Source organism: Pangasianodon hypophthalmus, chromosome 4 (assembly GCF_027358585.1).
Source record: "Pangasianodon hypophthalmus isolate fPanHyp1 chromosome 4, fPanHyp1.pri, whole genome shotgun sequence".
In the NCBI taxonomy this organism is placed as follows: Eukaryota; Metazoa; Chordata; class Actinopteri; order Siluriformes; family Pangasiidae; genus Pangasianodon; species Pangasianodon hypophthalmus.
The window spans coordinates 10430895-10444450 of NC_069713.1; the positions used below are offsets into that span (position 1 = coordinate 10430895).

Genomic DNA, 13556 nt, shown 5'->3' on the forward strand with positions numbered 1-13556 from the left:
ACGATCAAAAGTTTGTGGACACCTGACCATCACACCTATATGTGCTTGTTGAACATCCCATTCCAGATGTACTCTCCCTTTGCTGTTATAATAAGCTCCACTCTTCTGGGAAGGCTTTCCACTAGAGTTTGGAGCGTGGCTGTGGGGATTTGTGTTCATTCATCCACTAGAGCATTAGTGAGGTCAGGCACTGATGTTATGTGAGGAGGTCTGGGGTGCAGTCGGAGTTCCAGTTCATCCCAAAAGGGGTTGAGGTCAGGGCTCTGTGCAGAACACTCGAGTTCTTCTACTCCAACCTGAACACACCATGTCTTCATGGAGCTCGCTTTGTGCACAGGGGCATTGTCAGGCTGGAACTCTTGGGCCTCTTAGTTCCAGTGAAGAGAAACTGTAATGCTACAGCATACAGAGACATTGTGGACAACTGAGTGCTTCCATCTTTGTGGCAACAGTTTGGAGGAGAAGCACATACTTTCAGCCACACAGTGTACAAATTGCAGTGTGTGCATATACCAGATATATGGTAACCACCGGTCTGAAGATTTATCTCTATTTCTTACAAACCATTTTTCTTTCCTTGTATTGTTTTTTTTTTTTTTTTTTTTTTTTTTAACATTTGTAACAACTTATTTACAGAGACTTGTATGGCAGATGTTTCACATAACCTAAACCTAATATTAAATGCTTTTGAAAAAGAAAAGTTATTTAACAAAGAAAAACGCAACCATTGATATGGTGACGTTTACTATAAGGAAACCTTTATGGAAGGAGTCTCCAGTGTCAGCACTTTGTAACAGTCAGCAAGTTTTCCATCATGGAAAACTCTTCAGGACAGATGACATTGCACTTTCAGGTTTCGCTTTAACATGATAATCTGTTTTTTTTCTCTCTTATTAACTTAAAGAAAGAGGAAAAACAGAGGCTGGTGAGGGAACAACTGTTTATCGCTGCTATAATGCAAGTGATAACAGGGACTAACTTTTTCATGGACGTTCCACGACGTTGAATGTAACTATCATCTGTTAAAAATAAATGAAAAATTGTAATTGTTGGCAAATGACTATGGTATGAGTGTGGTATAAACAGACTTGGGGTGTAACGGCGTTATGTAATCAGGATACAAAAAACTGGTAACTGTAATCTGTTACAGTTACATAAAAAAAGAACAAAGTAATCAGATTACAGGTACGTTTTTGTTTTAAATGGGAATACTATTGGGATATTAATCTTAGATATTAATCTTTTGACATAACGTAATATAGACAGCTGGTTGATTATAGTTCTGGTTCTCTCTTGCCTACGGTTAAAGCAATTAAGGGGAACTCCCGTCAACCCCTCAAGATCGATCAGTGAAATGAAGGTCACGGCCCTGATCAACATGTGCGGTATTTTGAAAAACCTTGACGTACATGTAGATGGTGTAGACTTTTTAATACTGTGTGTGATGGTAATGACTTTTTGTGTGATGGAATGATTTTTTTCTTTGTACTTGTTAACATTAGCTAATGAAATTTGAATGTATAAGAACGAAATGTACAAAGAATGTACAAAGAACTTGATTTTTTTTTGCTGGGTTTTGCTGCAAAAATAAGAAGCAAGTGTGACAGTTAAAGTCTCCAGAAGAACTGTGGCTGCTTCTGCAAGATGCTCAGTAACACTTACAGCTCATTTCCTTATAAAACTGCACACACTGTACCTGAGACTACTATTTTTTTTTTTTAAAGAGAAGGATCATCACACCAAATATTGAATTTGTTTCATTTATTACTGTTTACTGCTCTTTATAGTGTTTTTTTTAATGTGGAAACATTTAATTTCATTATTTTTGAAGGCATCTTTGCTCTACAGCATTTCTTTGCATGTGCCTAAGACTTTTGCACAGTACTGTGTGTGACCTTGAAGTAATCCAAAAGTAATCAGATTACATTACTTTCATATTGTGATACTTGGTTTAAGTTACTGATTACATTTTTATGAAGTAATTTTTAACATAACGGAAAACATTCTTAATGTAACCCTCCCAATCCTGGATTATAAAACACATAAATACAGCAAATAGTGAGTGTTGCTGTAAGAAAATAATCAGCTTCAGGGTGGTAACAGTAACTCCACTTCACACCACCCTGTGGTTGATTAGTTTCCAGTAACAGCACGCCTACACCTTGTTGTGGTTTTACACATTCAGGGGGACTTTTATTGAGGTTTTTCCCACACTTTATCAGGAAATGAGACTTATATTTTGAATGGCGGAAGTGTGGGTGTTGTTGTGACTCAGTTGTGTGTTGCTTCACAGCAGAAGTGTGTCCGTGTGTATGTGTGTGTCAGTGTGTGTGTGTGAGAGAGAGAGAAAGAGAGAGATCTGTGGAAATGGAAACAGATCAAGCTGCTAAAGTGAGTTCTGGCTTCTTTTTGCATCTGAGTGATGAAGTGCTGTGCAGTGATGAGTTTGTGAGTGTGCAGTGTGCAGATGTACAGTGCAGGAATAATCCACTCTCCTCTTCACTCAACTTGCATAAGAGTGACTTTGCTAATCATCTCCTGCGTTGACAGATTATTTACACTTTACTGCACATGATATTTATTTATTGATTTATTTTTGCCATAAATATCATCATGCTTCATTTTGCACTTCCCTGTTCAACCCTTTAGTGTTTGTATTTTGGGTCCTGATCATGTTAAGATATAACTAGCTGTCCCTTCTAAGGCTGAATCCTAAATAGCTCTGTCTTCCCTACATATGTTCACTACATAGGGAACTAAGCAGTGTGTTCTGCACCCTATGTAGTGCACTATATGTCCAGTATGGGGCCATTTGTTTGTTATAACTCCACCAAACTGTAAACTTGATATACAGTGGCCTCTTGGTTGCTTGTCTGATTAATGTCCTCCTCACACTCTCAGAGAGAAAGGTACCAAATAAAGAAAGGTACCATCAAGGGTCCATTTATTTACCTGTAGTTTGTAACTTGTACCTGGGATGGTGCATTAGCTTTTAGAGTAAAGCTAGTAAAGGTCAACTTCTGTACCTTAAATTCTTTTTAAAGCTACTGTATATTCATATTTCCAGGTAAATGGTGCATGCTACAGGTGTAAAAGCTGTACGCTTGTTGGTTCCACAACAGCAACATGGAAAGAGGCACCTTTGTTTGGTACCTACGGTGTACCCCGTCACTAATGTTTGGTGGAAGGCTTCCTGTAGTCAGAGCCGTGGTTCTGCCTGTTCTGTTGGTTTCAGTCTCGACAGCTCTTTGTTCTTCATGACGCTTTTTATTTGGGTATGTTCTCTAACAGGAATAGGGGTATTCATACTGAGGTCATGTGACACTTCTGAGCTCCATTCCACTAATTACATGACTGCTGATGGCACCAGAATTCATTTTGGTGTTTCACAAAAAAAGAGGGGGTGAATACTTATGCAGTCACAGCTTTGGCTATTTTTGTTTGTAACTATTTTTGATAACTATTTTGATTTCTTTCCCTCCCTCCACTTCCATATTTTGTTTACAGTGACAACATATAATCCCAATTACATTCGTTTCAGTTCCAGGATGTAGCACTATAAAATGTGGGTGAATTCAGAGGGGGTGAATACTTATGCAGGGTACTGTACGGTTCGCTAGCTGATTAATAAATGAAAGAAAGTTTATGATTTGTGATTGTTGTCCTCTTCTCAGTTGGAGTTTGCGGTGCAGATGAGCTGTGAGAGCTGCGTACGTGCCATTAAAGGTGCACTTGAGAAACAGCCTGGTGAGTTAACGAAGTAGTAAATGTTCATTAAATTAAAGTCTAATCACATTGTCTTCAGATACACTCATTTGATTAGCTAAGTCTAACACGGGGCTATTCAGGTGGTTCACAATGGGGGCAACACCAGGTAAGAGGCACAAGATGTCTGGTCAAGAAACTAAAAAAACATATAGCTTGTTCTTTATTATCCGTGTAAGTGCAAAGAAGGTAAGATAATCCTAATCTTAAATCATAAAATAAACAAGTACATTTTATTCTGGATTAGTTCAAACACGTATAGAGTTACAGCGTATTTTTCATTTTCTCTGGAGTGCTGTTCCAGATCTGAGTCCAGATCCAGACCTTAGCTGAGAAACGTACTGTTTCAGGAGATCCGCAATATACGTTAGAACTTTAACCATTCCTGTCTTAAACAGTATTTTATACTGAAGAGAGAACCTAGTACACAGCCGCTGTAGCTTGAGTATGACTGCAGTAATGTGCTGTGACCTTCTTTCATGTGCTGCTGCATTCTTCATTACTTTAAAGTTGCTTTGGATTAAAAAAATGTTTACCAGTGGAATAAATGCTTATGTAAAAAGTGTTTTATCTGTTTTTGCAGGCGTGCAGTCGGTGCAGGTGGACTTGGCTCGGGAGGAGGTTTTCGTTGAGACGTCTCTTTCCACTCAAGAGGTTCAGGGTCTGATTGAGAGCACGGGCAGAAGAGCTGTACTGAAGGGCATCGGGGGATCAGAACCAGGTTCAGCTCTCATCATCTCTCACTAAGCACAAGCACCAGCTCATAGTGCAGCTGAAGCCTCAGAGGAGAGGGAGCGTGAGTAGAGTCAGAGTAGAGAGGGAGCGTGAGTAGAGTCAGAGTAGAGAGGGAGCGTGAGTAGAGTCAGAATAGAGAGGGAGCGTGAGTAGAGTCAGAGTAGAGAGGGAGCGTGAGTAGAGTCAGAGTAGAGAGAGAGCGTGAGTAGAGTCAGAGTAGAGAGGGAGCGTGAGTAGAGTCAGAATAGAGAGGGAGCGTGAGTAGAGTCAGAATAGAGAGAGAGCGTGAGTAGAGTCAGAGTAGAGGGAGCGTGAGTAGAGTCAGAGTAGACGGAGCGTGAGTAGAGTCAGAGTAGAGAGGGAGCGTGAGTAGAGTCAGAGTAGAGAGGGAGCATGAGTAGAGTCAGAGTAGAGAGGGAGCGTGAGTAGAGTCAGAATATAGAGGGAGCGTGAGTAGAGTCAGAGTAGAGGGAGCGTGAGTAGAGTCAGAGTAGAGAGGGAGCGTGAGTAGAGTCAGAGTAGAGAGGGAGCGTGAGTAGAGTCAGAGTAGAGAGGGAGCGTGAGTAGAGTCAGAGTAGAGAGGGAGCGTGAGTAGAGTCAGAATATAGAGGGAGCGTGAGTAGAGTCAGAGTAGAGAGGGAGCGTGAGTAGAGTCAGAGTAGAGAGAGCGTGAGTAGAGTCAGAGTAGAGGGAGCGTGAGTAGAGTCAGAGTAGACGGAGCGTGAGTAGAGTCAGAGTAGAGAGGGAGCGTGAGTAGAGTCAGAGTAGAGAGGGAGCATGAGTAGAGTCAGAGTAGAGAGGGAGCGTGAGTAGAGTCAGAATATAGAGGGAGCGTGAGTAGAGTCAGAGTAGAGGGAGCGTGAGTAGAGTCAGAGTAGAGAGGGAGCGTGAGTAGAGTCAGAGTAGAGAGGGAGCGTGAGTAGAGTCAGAGTAGAGAGGGAGCGTGAGTAGAGTCAGAATATAGAGGGAGCGTGAGTAGAGTCAGAGTAGAGAGGGAGCGTGAGTAGAGTCAGAGTAGAGGGAGCGTGAGTAGAGTCAGAATATAGAGGGAGCGTGAGTAGAGTCAGAGTAGAGAGGGAGCGTGAGTAGAGTCAGAGTAGAGGGAGCGTGAGTAGAGTCAGAATATAGAGGGAGCGTGAGTAGAGTCAGAGTAGAGGGAGCGTGAGTAGAGTCAGAGTAGAGGGAGCGTGAGTAGAGTCAGAATATAGAGGGAGCGTGAGTAGAGTCAGAGTAGAGAGGGAGCGTGAGTAGAGTCAGAGTAGAGAGGGAGCGTGAGTAGAGTCAGAGTAGAGAGGGAGCGTGAGTAGAGTCAGAGTAGAGAGGGAGCGTGAGTAGAGTCAGAATATAGAGGGAGCGTGAGTAGAGTCAGAGTAGAGAGGGAGCGTGAGTAGAGTCAGAGTAGAGGGAGCGTGAGTAGAGTCAGAATATAGAGGGAGCGTGAGTAGAGTCAGAGTAGAGAGGGAGCGTGAGTAGAGTCAGAGTAGAGGGAGCGTGAGTAGAGTCAGAATATAGAGGGAGCGTGAGTAGAGTCAGAGTAGAGGGAGCGTGAGTAGAGTCAGAGTAGAGGGAGCGTGAGTAGAGTCAGAATATAGAGGGAGCGTGAGTAGAGTCAGAGTAGAGAGGGAGCGTGAGTAGAGTCAGAGTAGAGGGAGCGTGAGTAGAGTCAGTAGAGAGGGAGCGTGAGTAGAGTCAGAATATAGAGGGAGCGTGAGTAGAGTCAGAATATAGAGGGAGCGTGAGTAGAGTCAGAGTAGAGGGAGCGTGAGTAGAGTCAGAATATAGAGGGAGCGTGAGTAGAGTCAGAATATAGAGGGAGCGTGAGTAGAGTCAGTAGAGAGGGAGCGTGAGTAGAGTCAGAATATAGAGGGAGCGTGAGTAGAGTCAGAATAGAGAGGGAGCGTGAGTAGAGTCAGAATAGAGAGGGAGCGTGAGTAGAGTCAGAATATAGAGGGAGCGTGAGTAGAGTCAGAATATAGAGGGAGCGTGAGTAGAGTCAGAGTAGAGGGAGCGTGAGTAGAGTCAGTAGAGAGGGAGCATGAGTAGAGTCAGAATATAGAGGGAGCGTGAGTAGAGTCAGAATAGAGAGGGAGCGTGAGTAGAGTCAGAATATAGAGGGAGCGTGAGTAGAGTCAGAGTAGAGAGGGAGCGTGAGTAGAGTCAGAATATAGAGGGAGCGTGAGTAGAGTCAGAATAGAGAGGGAGCGTGAGTAGAGTCAGAATAGAGAGGGAGCGTGAGTAGAGTCAGAATAGAGAGGGAGCGTGAGTAGAGTCAGAATAGAGAGGGAGCGTGAGTAGAGTCAGAATAGAGAGGGAGCGTGAGTAGAGTCAGAATATAGAGGGAGCGTGAGTAGAGTCAGAGTAGAGGGAGCGTGAGTAGAGTCAGAGTAGAGAGGGAGCATGAGTAGAGTCAGAGTAGAGGGAGCGTGAGTAGAGTCAGAATAGAGAGGGAGCGTGAGTAGAGTCAGAGTAGAGAGGGAGCGTGAGTAGAGTCAGAGTAGAGGGAGCGTGAGTAGAGTCAGAGTAGAGGGAGCGTGAGTAGAGTCAGAGTAGAGAGGGAGTGTGAGTAGAGTCAGAGTAGAGTCACTAATGTTGGTTCAGTAATAATCTGTTTGTGTGTGAATGCTTCAGATCTGGGAGCGGCCGTGGCTATGCTGAGTGGGGCGGGGCTAGTGCAGGGCGTGGTCCGGTTTCTGCAGCTATCCGAGGATCGTTGTTTGATTGACGGCACGATTGACGGCTTAGAGCCCGGGCCTCATGGCCTTCACGTTCATGAATTCGGAGACCTCACACAGGACTGCATGAGGTACGGTGACCTCTGACCTTTCACCTTACAGATGAGAATGTGAATGTGAGAAGCGGCATGTTTTATATTTGACTCTGGTTATAGTAAGTTTAATGAACTGACAGAGATGAAGTGTTTATGCCACTGAAACACACATAAAGGGATTGATAAGTAACTGTAGATCGAATTAAGAACATTAGTGTTACTTGCTGTCTATATACACACACACACACACAGTACTGTGCAAAGGTCTTATGCACATGCAAAGAAATGCTTTAGAGCAAAGATGAGCTGTAAGTGTTACTGAGCATCTTACAGAAGCAGACACAGCTCTTCTGGAGACTTTGACTGTCGACTCGCTTCTTATTTTTGCAGCAAAACCCAGCAGCCTTCATTATGTTTTTTTGTCTGAAAAGTGTCTCTTATGTAATCTGCTGCTTTCTTTACTGACATACAAACATTTTTCTGTAACATTTAATTTTGTGCTGGAAAACTAATGTTTGGAATCTAAAATGTTTTTGTACTGAATCAATAATGTAGAAGTCATAAAATAAAAATCTCTAACAAAGTTTGTACTAAAAAAAATAGGGTGTGTAAGACTTTTGCACAGTACTGTAAGTATAATTTATTTCTATTTACATTTATCAGACTTTATCTATTAGAATGATTTCTCAAATAGCTGTAATAGCTTCAAATTTTATAACATATCTAAATATAAGGATAACCAAATTCACCTCTTAACCTGTCTCTCTCTCTCTCTCTCTCTCTCTCTCTGTCTGCCTGTCTCTCTGTCCTGTCTATATCTCTGTCTCTGTCTCTCTCTGTCTGTTTATATCTGTTTCTCTCCTGCTCTTCTGTCTATCTCTCTCTTGCTGTCCCCCTGTCTCTCTGTCTGTCTGTCTGTCTTTCTGTCTGTATCTCCATCTCTCTCCCTGTCTATATTTCTATCTCTCACCTGCTCTCCTGTCTATCTCTCTCTGTCTGTCTGTCTCTCTGCCCTGTCTATATCTCCATCTCTCTTTCTCTCTGTCTATATTTCTACCTCTCTTCCGCTCTCCTGTCTATCTCTCTCCTCATCTGCCTCTCTCTCTCTCTCTCTCTCTCTCTCTCTCTCTGTCTATATTTCTACCTCTCTTCCATTCTCCTGTCTATCTCTCTCCTCATCTCTCTCTCTCTCTCTCTCTCTCTCTCTCTCTCTCTCTCTCTCTCTGTCTCTCTCTCTGTCTGTCTCCCTCTCTCACATACACACAGTTGTGGTGAGCACTACAACCCGTTTGGGAAGCAGCACGGAGGCCCACAGGACACAGAGAGGGTACGTTTACTTTTGCTCAGTGAAATTGTAGCCTGACTGCGAGAAACTAGACACGAGTAGAGATATGATATTAGAGCACGATGTGACACCTATAGGATATTCATGCTAATTTAATCAGTTCGCTTAGCTAATGCTGAACAAAACTGTTATTTCTTTCATTTTATTTCAGACCATTTTAAAAAGATTTCTTGGCATAAAACATCTTGGCATAAGACATTTCTTCTTCTCTGTAGATGAATGTATGTCCTGGTTTAAAATAACTTGTTCAGGAGCACTATTAGTCCTTGTTAAGGTGTTCATCAGGTAGAAAACAGGTTATTAGTGAGGTATAACGGGAGAGAGGAACAGATGGTGTAATGAATGGAGGTGTTTGTGTGGTGCAGCATGTCGGTGATTTGGGAAACGTTCAGGCGGGAGCAGACGGCAGAGCCGCGTTCAGACTGGAGGACTCACAGCTGAAGGTAACTGAGTGCTTTTCCACGGACACATTACCGGTAAAACAGTAAAAACAGTGTCAAAGGAGTGAGTATTAATAAAACAAGGAGCTGGTAAAAGCGCAAACAGGAAATAACATAAAAATAATTACAGACGATTATTACCAACCTGCCACTTTGGGGTCCACTAGAGTCTTAACCCTCATCTGCTCATAGTGTCCATTGTAAGTCACTTTGGATAAAAAAAAAAAAGAAACATTAGCTGAAAGAGTAAACGTGTGTGGAATTAAATCTTGTCTGATGACATTTTCCAGCACTTTTACAACAGTTTCATATCCCTGTCCCTCACTGTGTCTCTGTGGACAGGTGTGGGATGTGATTGGTCGATCGCTGGTGGTGGATTCAGGAGAAGATGATCTGGGAAGAGGAAATCACCCTCTGTCTAGACAAACAGGAAACTCTGGCGAGAGGTGATGAATAATTTCACATTAATCAGTACGTGAGACACTTTTAAAGCTCAGCTCTGAATACAGCATACACGCCGTGCTCTGATCACAGCATAGTAGATGGCGCTCATGACCACAGACTGGTAGAAGATCTTCATGCACCATGATGCTGGAGATCTTCTACCAGTCTGTGGTTGCGAGCACCATCTACTATGCTGTGGGCTGCTGGGGGAGCAGCATTAATGTCACTATTGTTGGACAAAACCTGGAGACGTTTGAGTCAGTGAGGAGTAGGAGGTCACTGAAAAAACTGCTCTCCATCATGGACAATCCATCTCACCCCCTTCATGACACACTGCAAAGACAGCAGAGCTCATTTTCCAACAGATTCCTTCAGCTCCACTGCCATAAAGAAGGTTTTAGGAAATCATTCTTACTTTTCAGCATAACACTGTAGAAAAGCTCATCTCTGTGTGATAGGTCAACACACTACTGAACAAAAATCTGTACATGCTTTATGTCATATATGTGTTGTATATATTATTCACTAGTTCTGCATTTCTACACTGCAAAAAATGACATCTTACAATGAAACAAAAATATAAGATTAGTACGTGATAGGAAATGTTAGATCATTTTATCTATATTCGAGAATTTTCATTTGCTAAGATGTCCTTACATTTAACTGGTTTGAAATGCAGCTGTTCATGCGTCATATAAATCCAGCACCACAGTGCTGTAGGTATAAAACAAGCAGGGAAGTGAATGAACTGTGGTGTTTACTGACTGCATGGAAGTATAACCACAGAATTTGCATTTGCCGCTTCACACACACAGCGGTGTGTGCTTACTGCCTGAGCAGGTAGCACTGGTGTTAGAACAGCTGGAAAAAGGAAAAAATAATATAACATTTATATTATATAATATGAATAAATGTAAATATTTATATAAATACAATATAAAAATATAGAAAATAATATAAAAATTTATATAAATATTTATAGTAATATTTCATTGCTTATCCTCAATAGTAGTACAGTTAGTCATATTAACTGTGGAGAAAAAGGCAGAATCTAAAAATAAAAAAAGATTTTTAATCCAAAATGGATAAATAACTGAGCAATGGGAGAAAAGATTTTCACACATGTACTCTCACACACTTTTGCATGTTTTTTTTTTTTTTTTTTTGTCACCATGTATACCCTGCTGAATAATGATTTTCCCCTCTCTCTCTCTCTCTCTCTCTCTCTCTCTGTATCCCAGGCTGGCGTGTGGGATCATTGCTCGTTCTGCAGGACTCTTTCAGAACCCCAAACAGATCTGCGCCTGTGATGGAGTCACTCTGTGGGAGGAGAGAGATCGTCCAATAGCAGGCAAAGGACGCAAAAAAGTCACCGACACACCAGCTGCCAATTTATGACCATGTGACCACTCATTGTACTAATGATGAATGATTGACAGATTGCACTTAAAGGAGAAGAGACTCTGAGAAGACCAAAGAGATTGTTGATTACTAAGCAGTACCTTTTAAACTATCGCTGAATGTTGCCTCGTACTTTCCGTGCCGGCCTGCTGCTGGTGGTTTCTGTTCACGAAAACGCTGACTGTGCTGTTATAGTGCTGCACATTCAAATTCATGTAAAACATGATGACTGAGGTTGGTGTGGAGGAAAAAAAAAGCCACAGTTATGAATGCACTGAACTCTGCCCATTAAAATACAAAGCCTTCTCGCAGCCGTAAGGGAATACACCTGCAGTTTTCAATTTCATCTTTATTTACGCATCTATAGCGTATGTGGGATTACCACAGACAAGGCTTATGGACACATTTCCCAAAGAAAAGAACTGAAAAACTGTTTACGTTTACTTAAAACACACTTATGGGAGTCTAAAAGCGGTTTTTGAATTCCGTCAATAAAACATTTAATATATGCGGCTTTATAGCACTAACTCTTGAAACTAAAAGTCCAAAGAAAGACAGACATCAAAGAAGTTTTTCTTATGGAGTTTTATCTCTATGGACCAAAGCAGCTTACTGCTTTTCATAACATGTTATGAGTTCCATGCGCCATCAGCCCAGAAATAACTCTTATTAACACATAGCGACAAATCGTTTCCATCTCTCAAAGCACAAATTCTACATATTTTTTGAGGTTTTTATTTTTTTAGAGATTAGTTTACAAATACCTTTGACAAGAATTCATAAAGAAAACTTTTTATTGCTGGAATTCAATAACTGCCTTCCCGTTATAACTGCATTTTAAATAATCTGTCCGTTTCAGTTTAGGGAACTGTGTCAAAGTGTTTCTTTGTGGTAATCACACATACAATACATTTGCAGGATGTTAATTCATGAGTGACAACAGAAAAACGTTCACCCTTTTGTCGTAGGTTTGAATCCCAACAACAACAACACAGCCATCCATGACCGGGAGAAAAGAAAGCATAATTAGCTGTGCTCTATGAGTGGGAGGGGCTTACTCTCTGTCCCCTGTCAATTACAGTGACACTAGCCAATCGCAGGCATCTGTGCGCTCATGTATGTGGAAGAGGGTAGATAGCACTTTCGTCTGAATGTAGCATGAGGCTTGAAAAATGCGTTTGGCTGGCTTCGTGTGTCTCAGAGGAAGCACGTGTTAGACTTCATCTTCCCTGGTTAGTAGCTGTCGTATGATAGGTGGGAATTGGCACAAGTAAATTTTTAAGGAGAAAACAGGAGGAAAATGGGGGGAAAAAAGCACAAGTATAATTGTAAAGACAGATCAACATGAAATCCATTACAAGAAATCCAGTTCTTGTTTTCAGATCATGAAACCAATAATAATATTATTAATATACAATAATAATATTGTAGATTCATTTTGCCCTGTGTAGTGTTGTGATGTTCATTTAATGTTTAATCTAGAATTAAGCTTTTTCATGTTTAAGGCACTGAAGTTAGACTGAGAATCAGTTCTGGATTCACGGATAGATTAACCAGATTTGTCATACAAGGTTTTGAGGTTTAATAATTCAACTTGCAATGCAAGGTTTATACATTTTAAATTAACCGTAAAATGTAATGCAACTGAGGTTTATTATGTTAAATATTTGGACTATTTTTTCTTTGGAATGAAAAAATATTTTTATGTTAAAAAAAAAAAAAAGATTTGGTCTGAATGCTCTTAAATATTTGAAAAGGGGTCAGTATCAAATAATCCATGTAAGCCTTAAAACTGAGATTGGATGTTTTCACACATAATTAGATTAAATCATATTTTTCTATTTTAATGCTCATCATTTTGTGGTTAATGATGATTATGAAGATTCTTGCCTGTGTGTCATTCCTTTAATAATTAAAGCTTTCCAGATCTGTTCCAAGCAGCTGTGTGTACCTTTCTTCGATTTTCACTGTTATTCATTTATGACGTTATTCATTTACCTAGTAAATGTTTTATAAAATGATAGTTGTACCCTTTCTGATCTCACTCTCCATGTGGAGTTTCTGTGCACGTTCTCCATGTGAGTGTGTGGGTTTCCTCTGGGTTCTCCAGTTTCCTCCCACCTTCCAAAAACATGCCAAAAAAGATCAATTGCATCTGTCTGTGAATGTGTGTGTGTATCACACCCAGTGTTCTCGGGATCTACTGCGATCCTGATCAGGATAAAGCGGTGATTGAAAATGAGTCAGGAAGTATACTGTAGTTGTGTATTAGTTTGGTCAAAGTGTAGTGAATCACCCTCTCTCTCTCTCTCTCTCTCTCTCTCTCTCTCTGACTCACACACACACACACACACACACACACACTTCTACAAATTATATGAACGACTGGGAAAATTTCAATCTGGTGCCACAGAGAAGCTCTGTGTTGAAAGATGATCATATCTTATGTAAATAAGAGTTTGTGAAGTAGTAAGCCATTGCATATCTATCTGTCTATCTATCTATCTATCTATCTAGAGCATGTACATCAAGAATGGAATATCAATCTGTAAAATTCTCTCACTTGTCTGTGTGTGTGTAAAGAATGAAGATTCTATCTATCTATCTATCTATCTATCTATCTAGTGCATGCACATCATGAATGGAATATCAAACTGTA

The 13556-nt window shown here is 41.0% G+C and overlaps 1 protein-coding gene across 2 annotated transcripts; it reads left to right on the forward strand.

Moving 5' to 3' along the window:
* Positions 1–2286: 2286 nt before the first annotated feature.
* Positions 2287–12829, forward strand: LOC113540688 (copper chaperone for superoxide dismutase). 2 transcript variants are annotated; one of them, XM_026937341.3, is made up of 8 exons: positions 2287–2391; positions 3675–3747; positions 4349–4486; positions 7129–7303; positions 8534–8594; positions 8978–9055; positions 9395–9498; positions 10738–12829. In XM_026937341.3, exons 1-8 carry the CDS (start codon positions 2368–2370, stop codon positions 10892–10894), a joined length of 810 nt encoding a protein of 269 aa, XP_026793142.3. In that variant the 5' UTR covers positions 2287–2367; the 3' UTR covers positions 10895–12829. The 2 variants fall into 2 exon arrangements, with proteins under 2 accessions (XP_026793142.3, XP_053089455.1); XM_053233480.1 differs by having other exon boundaries at positions 9395–9523; positions 10738–10872.
* The last annotated feature ends 727 nt before the right edge of the window (positions 12830–13556 follow it).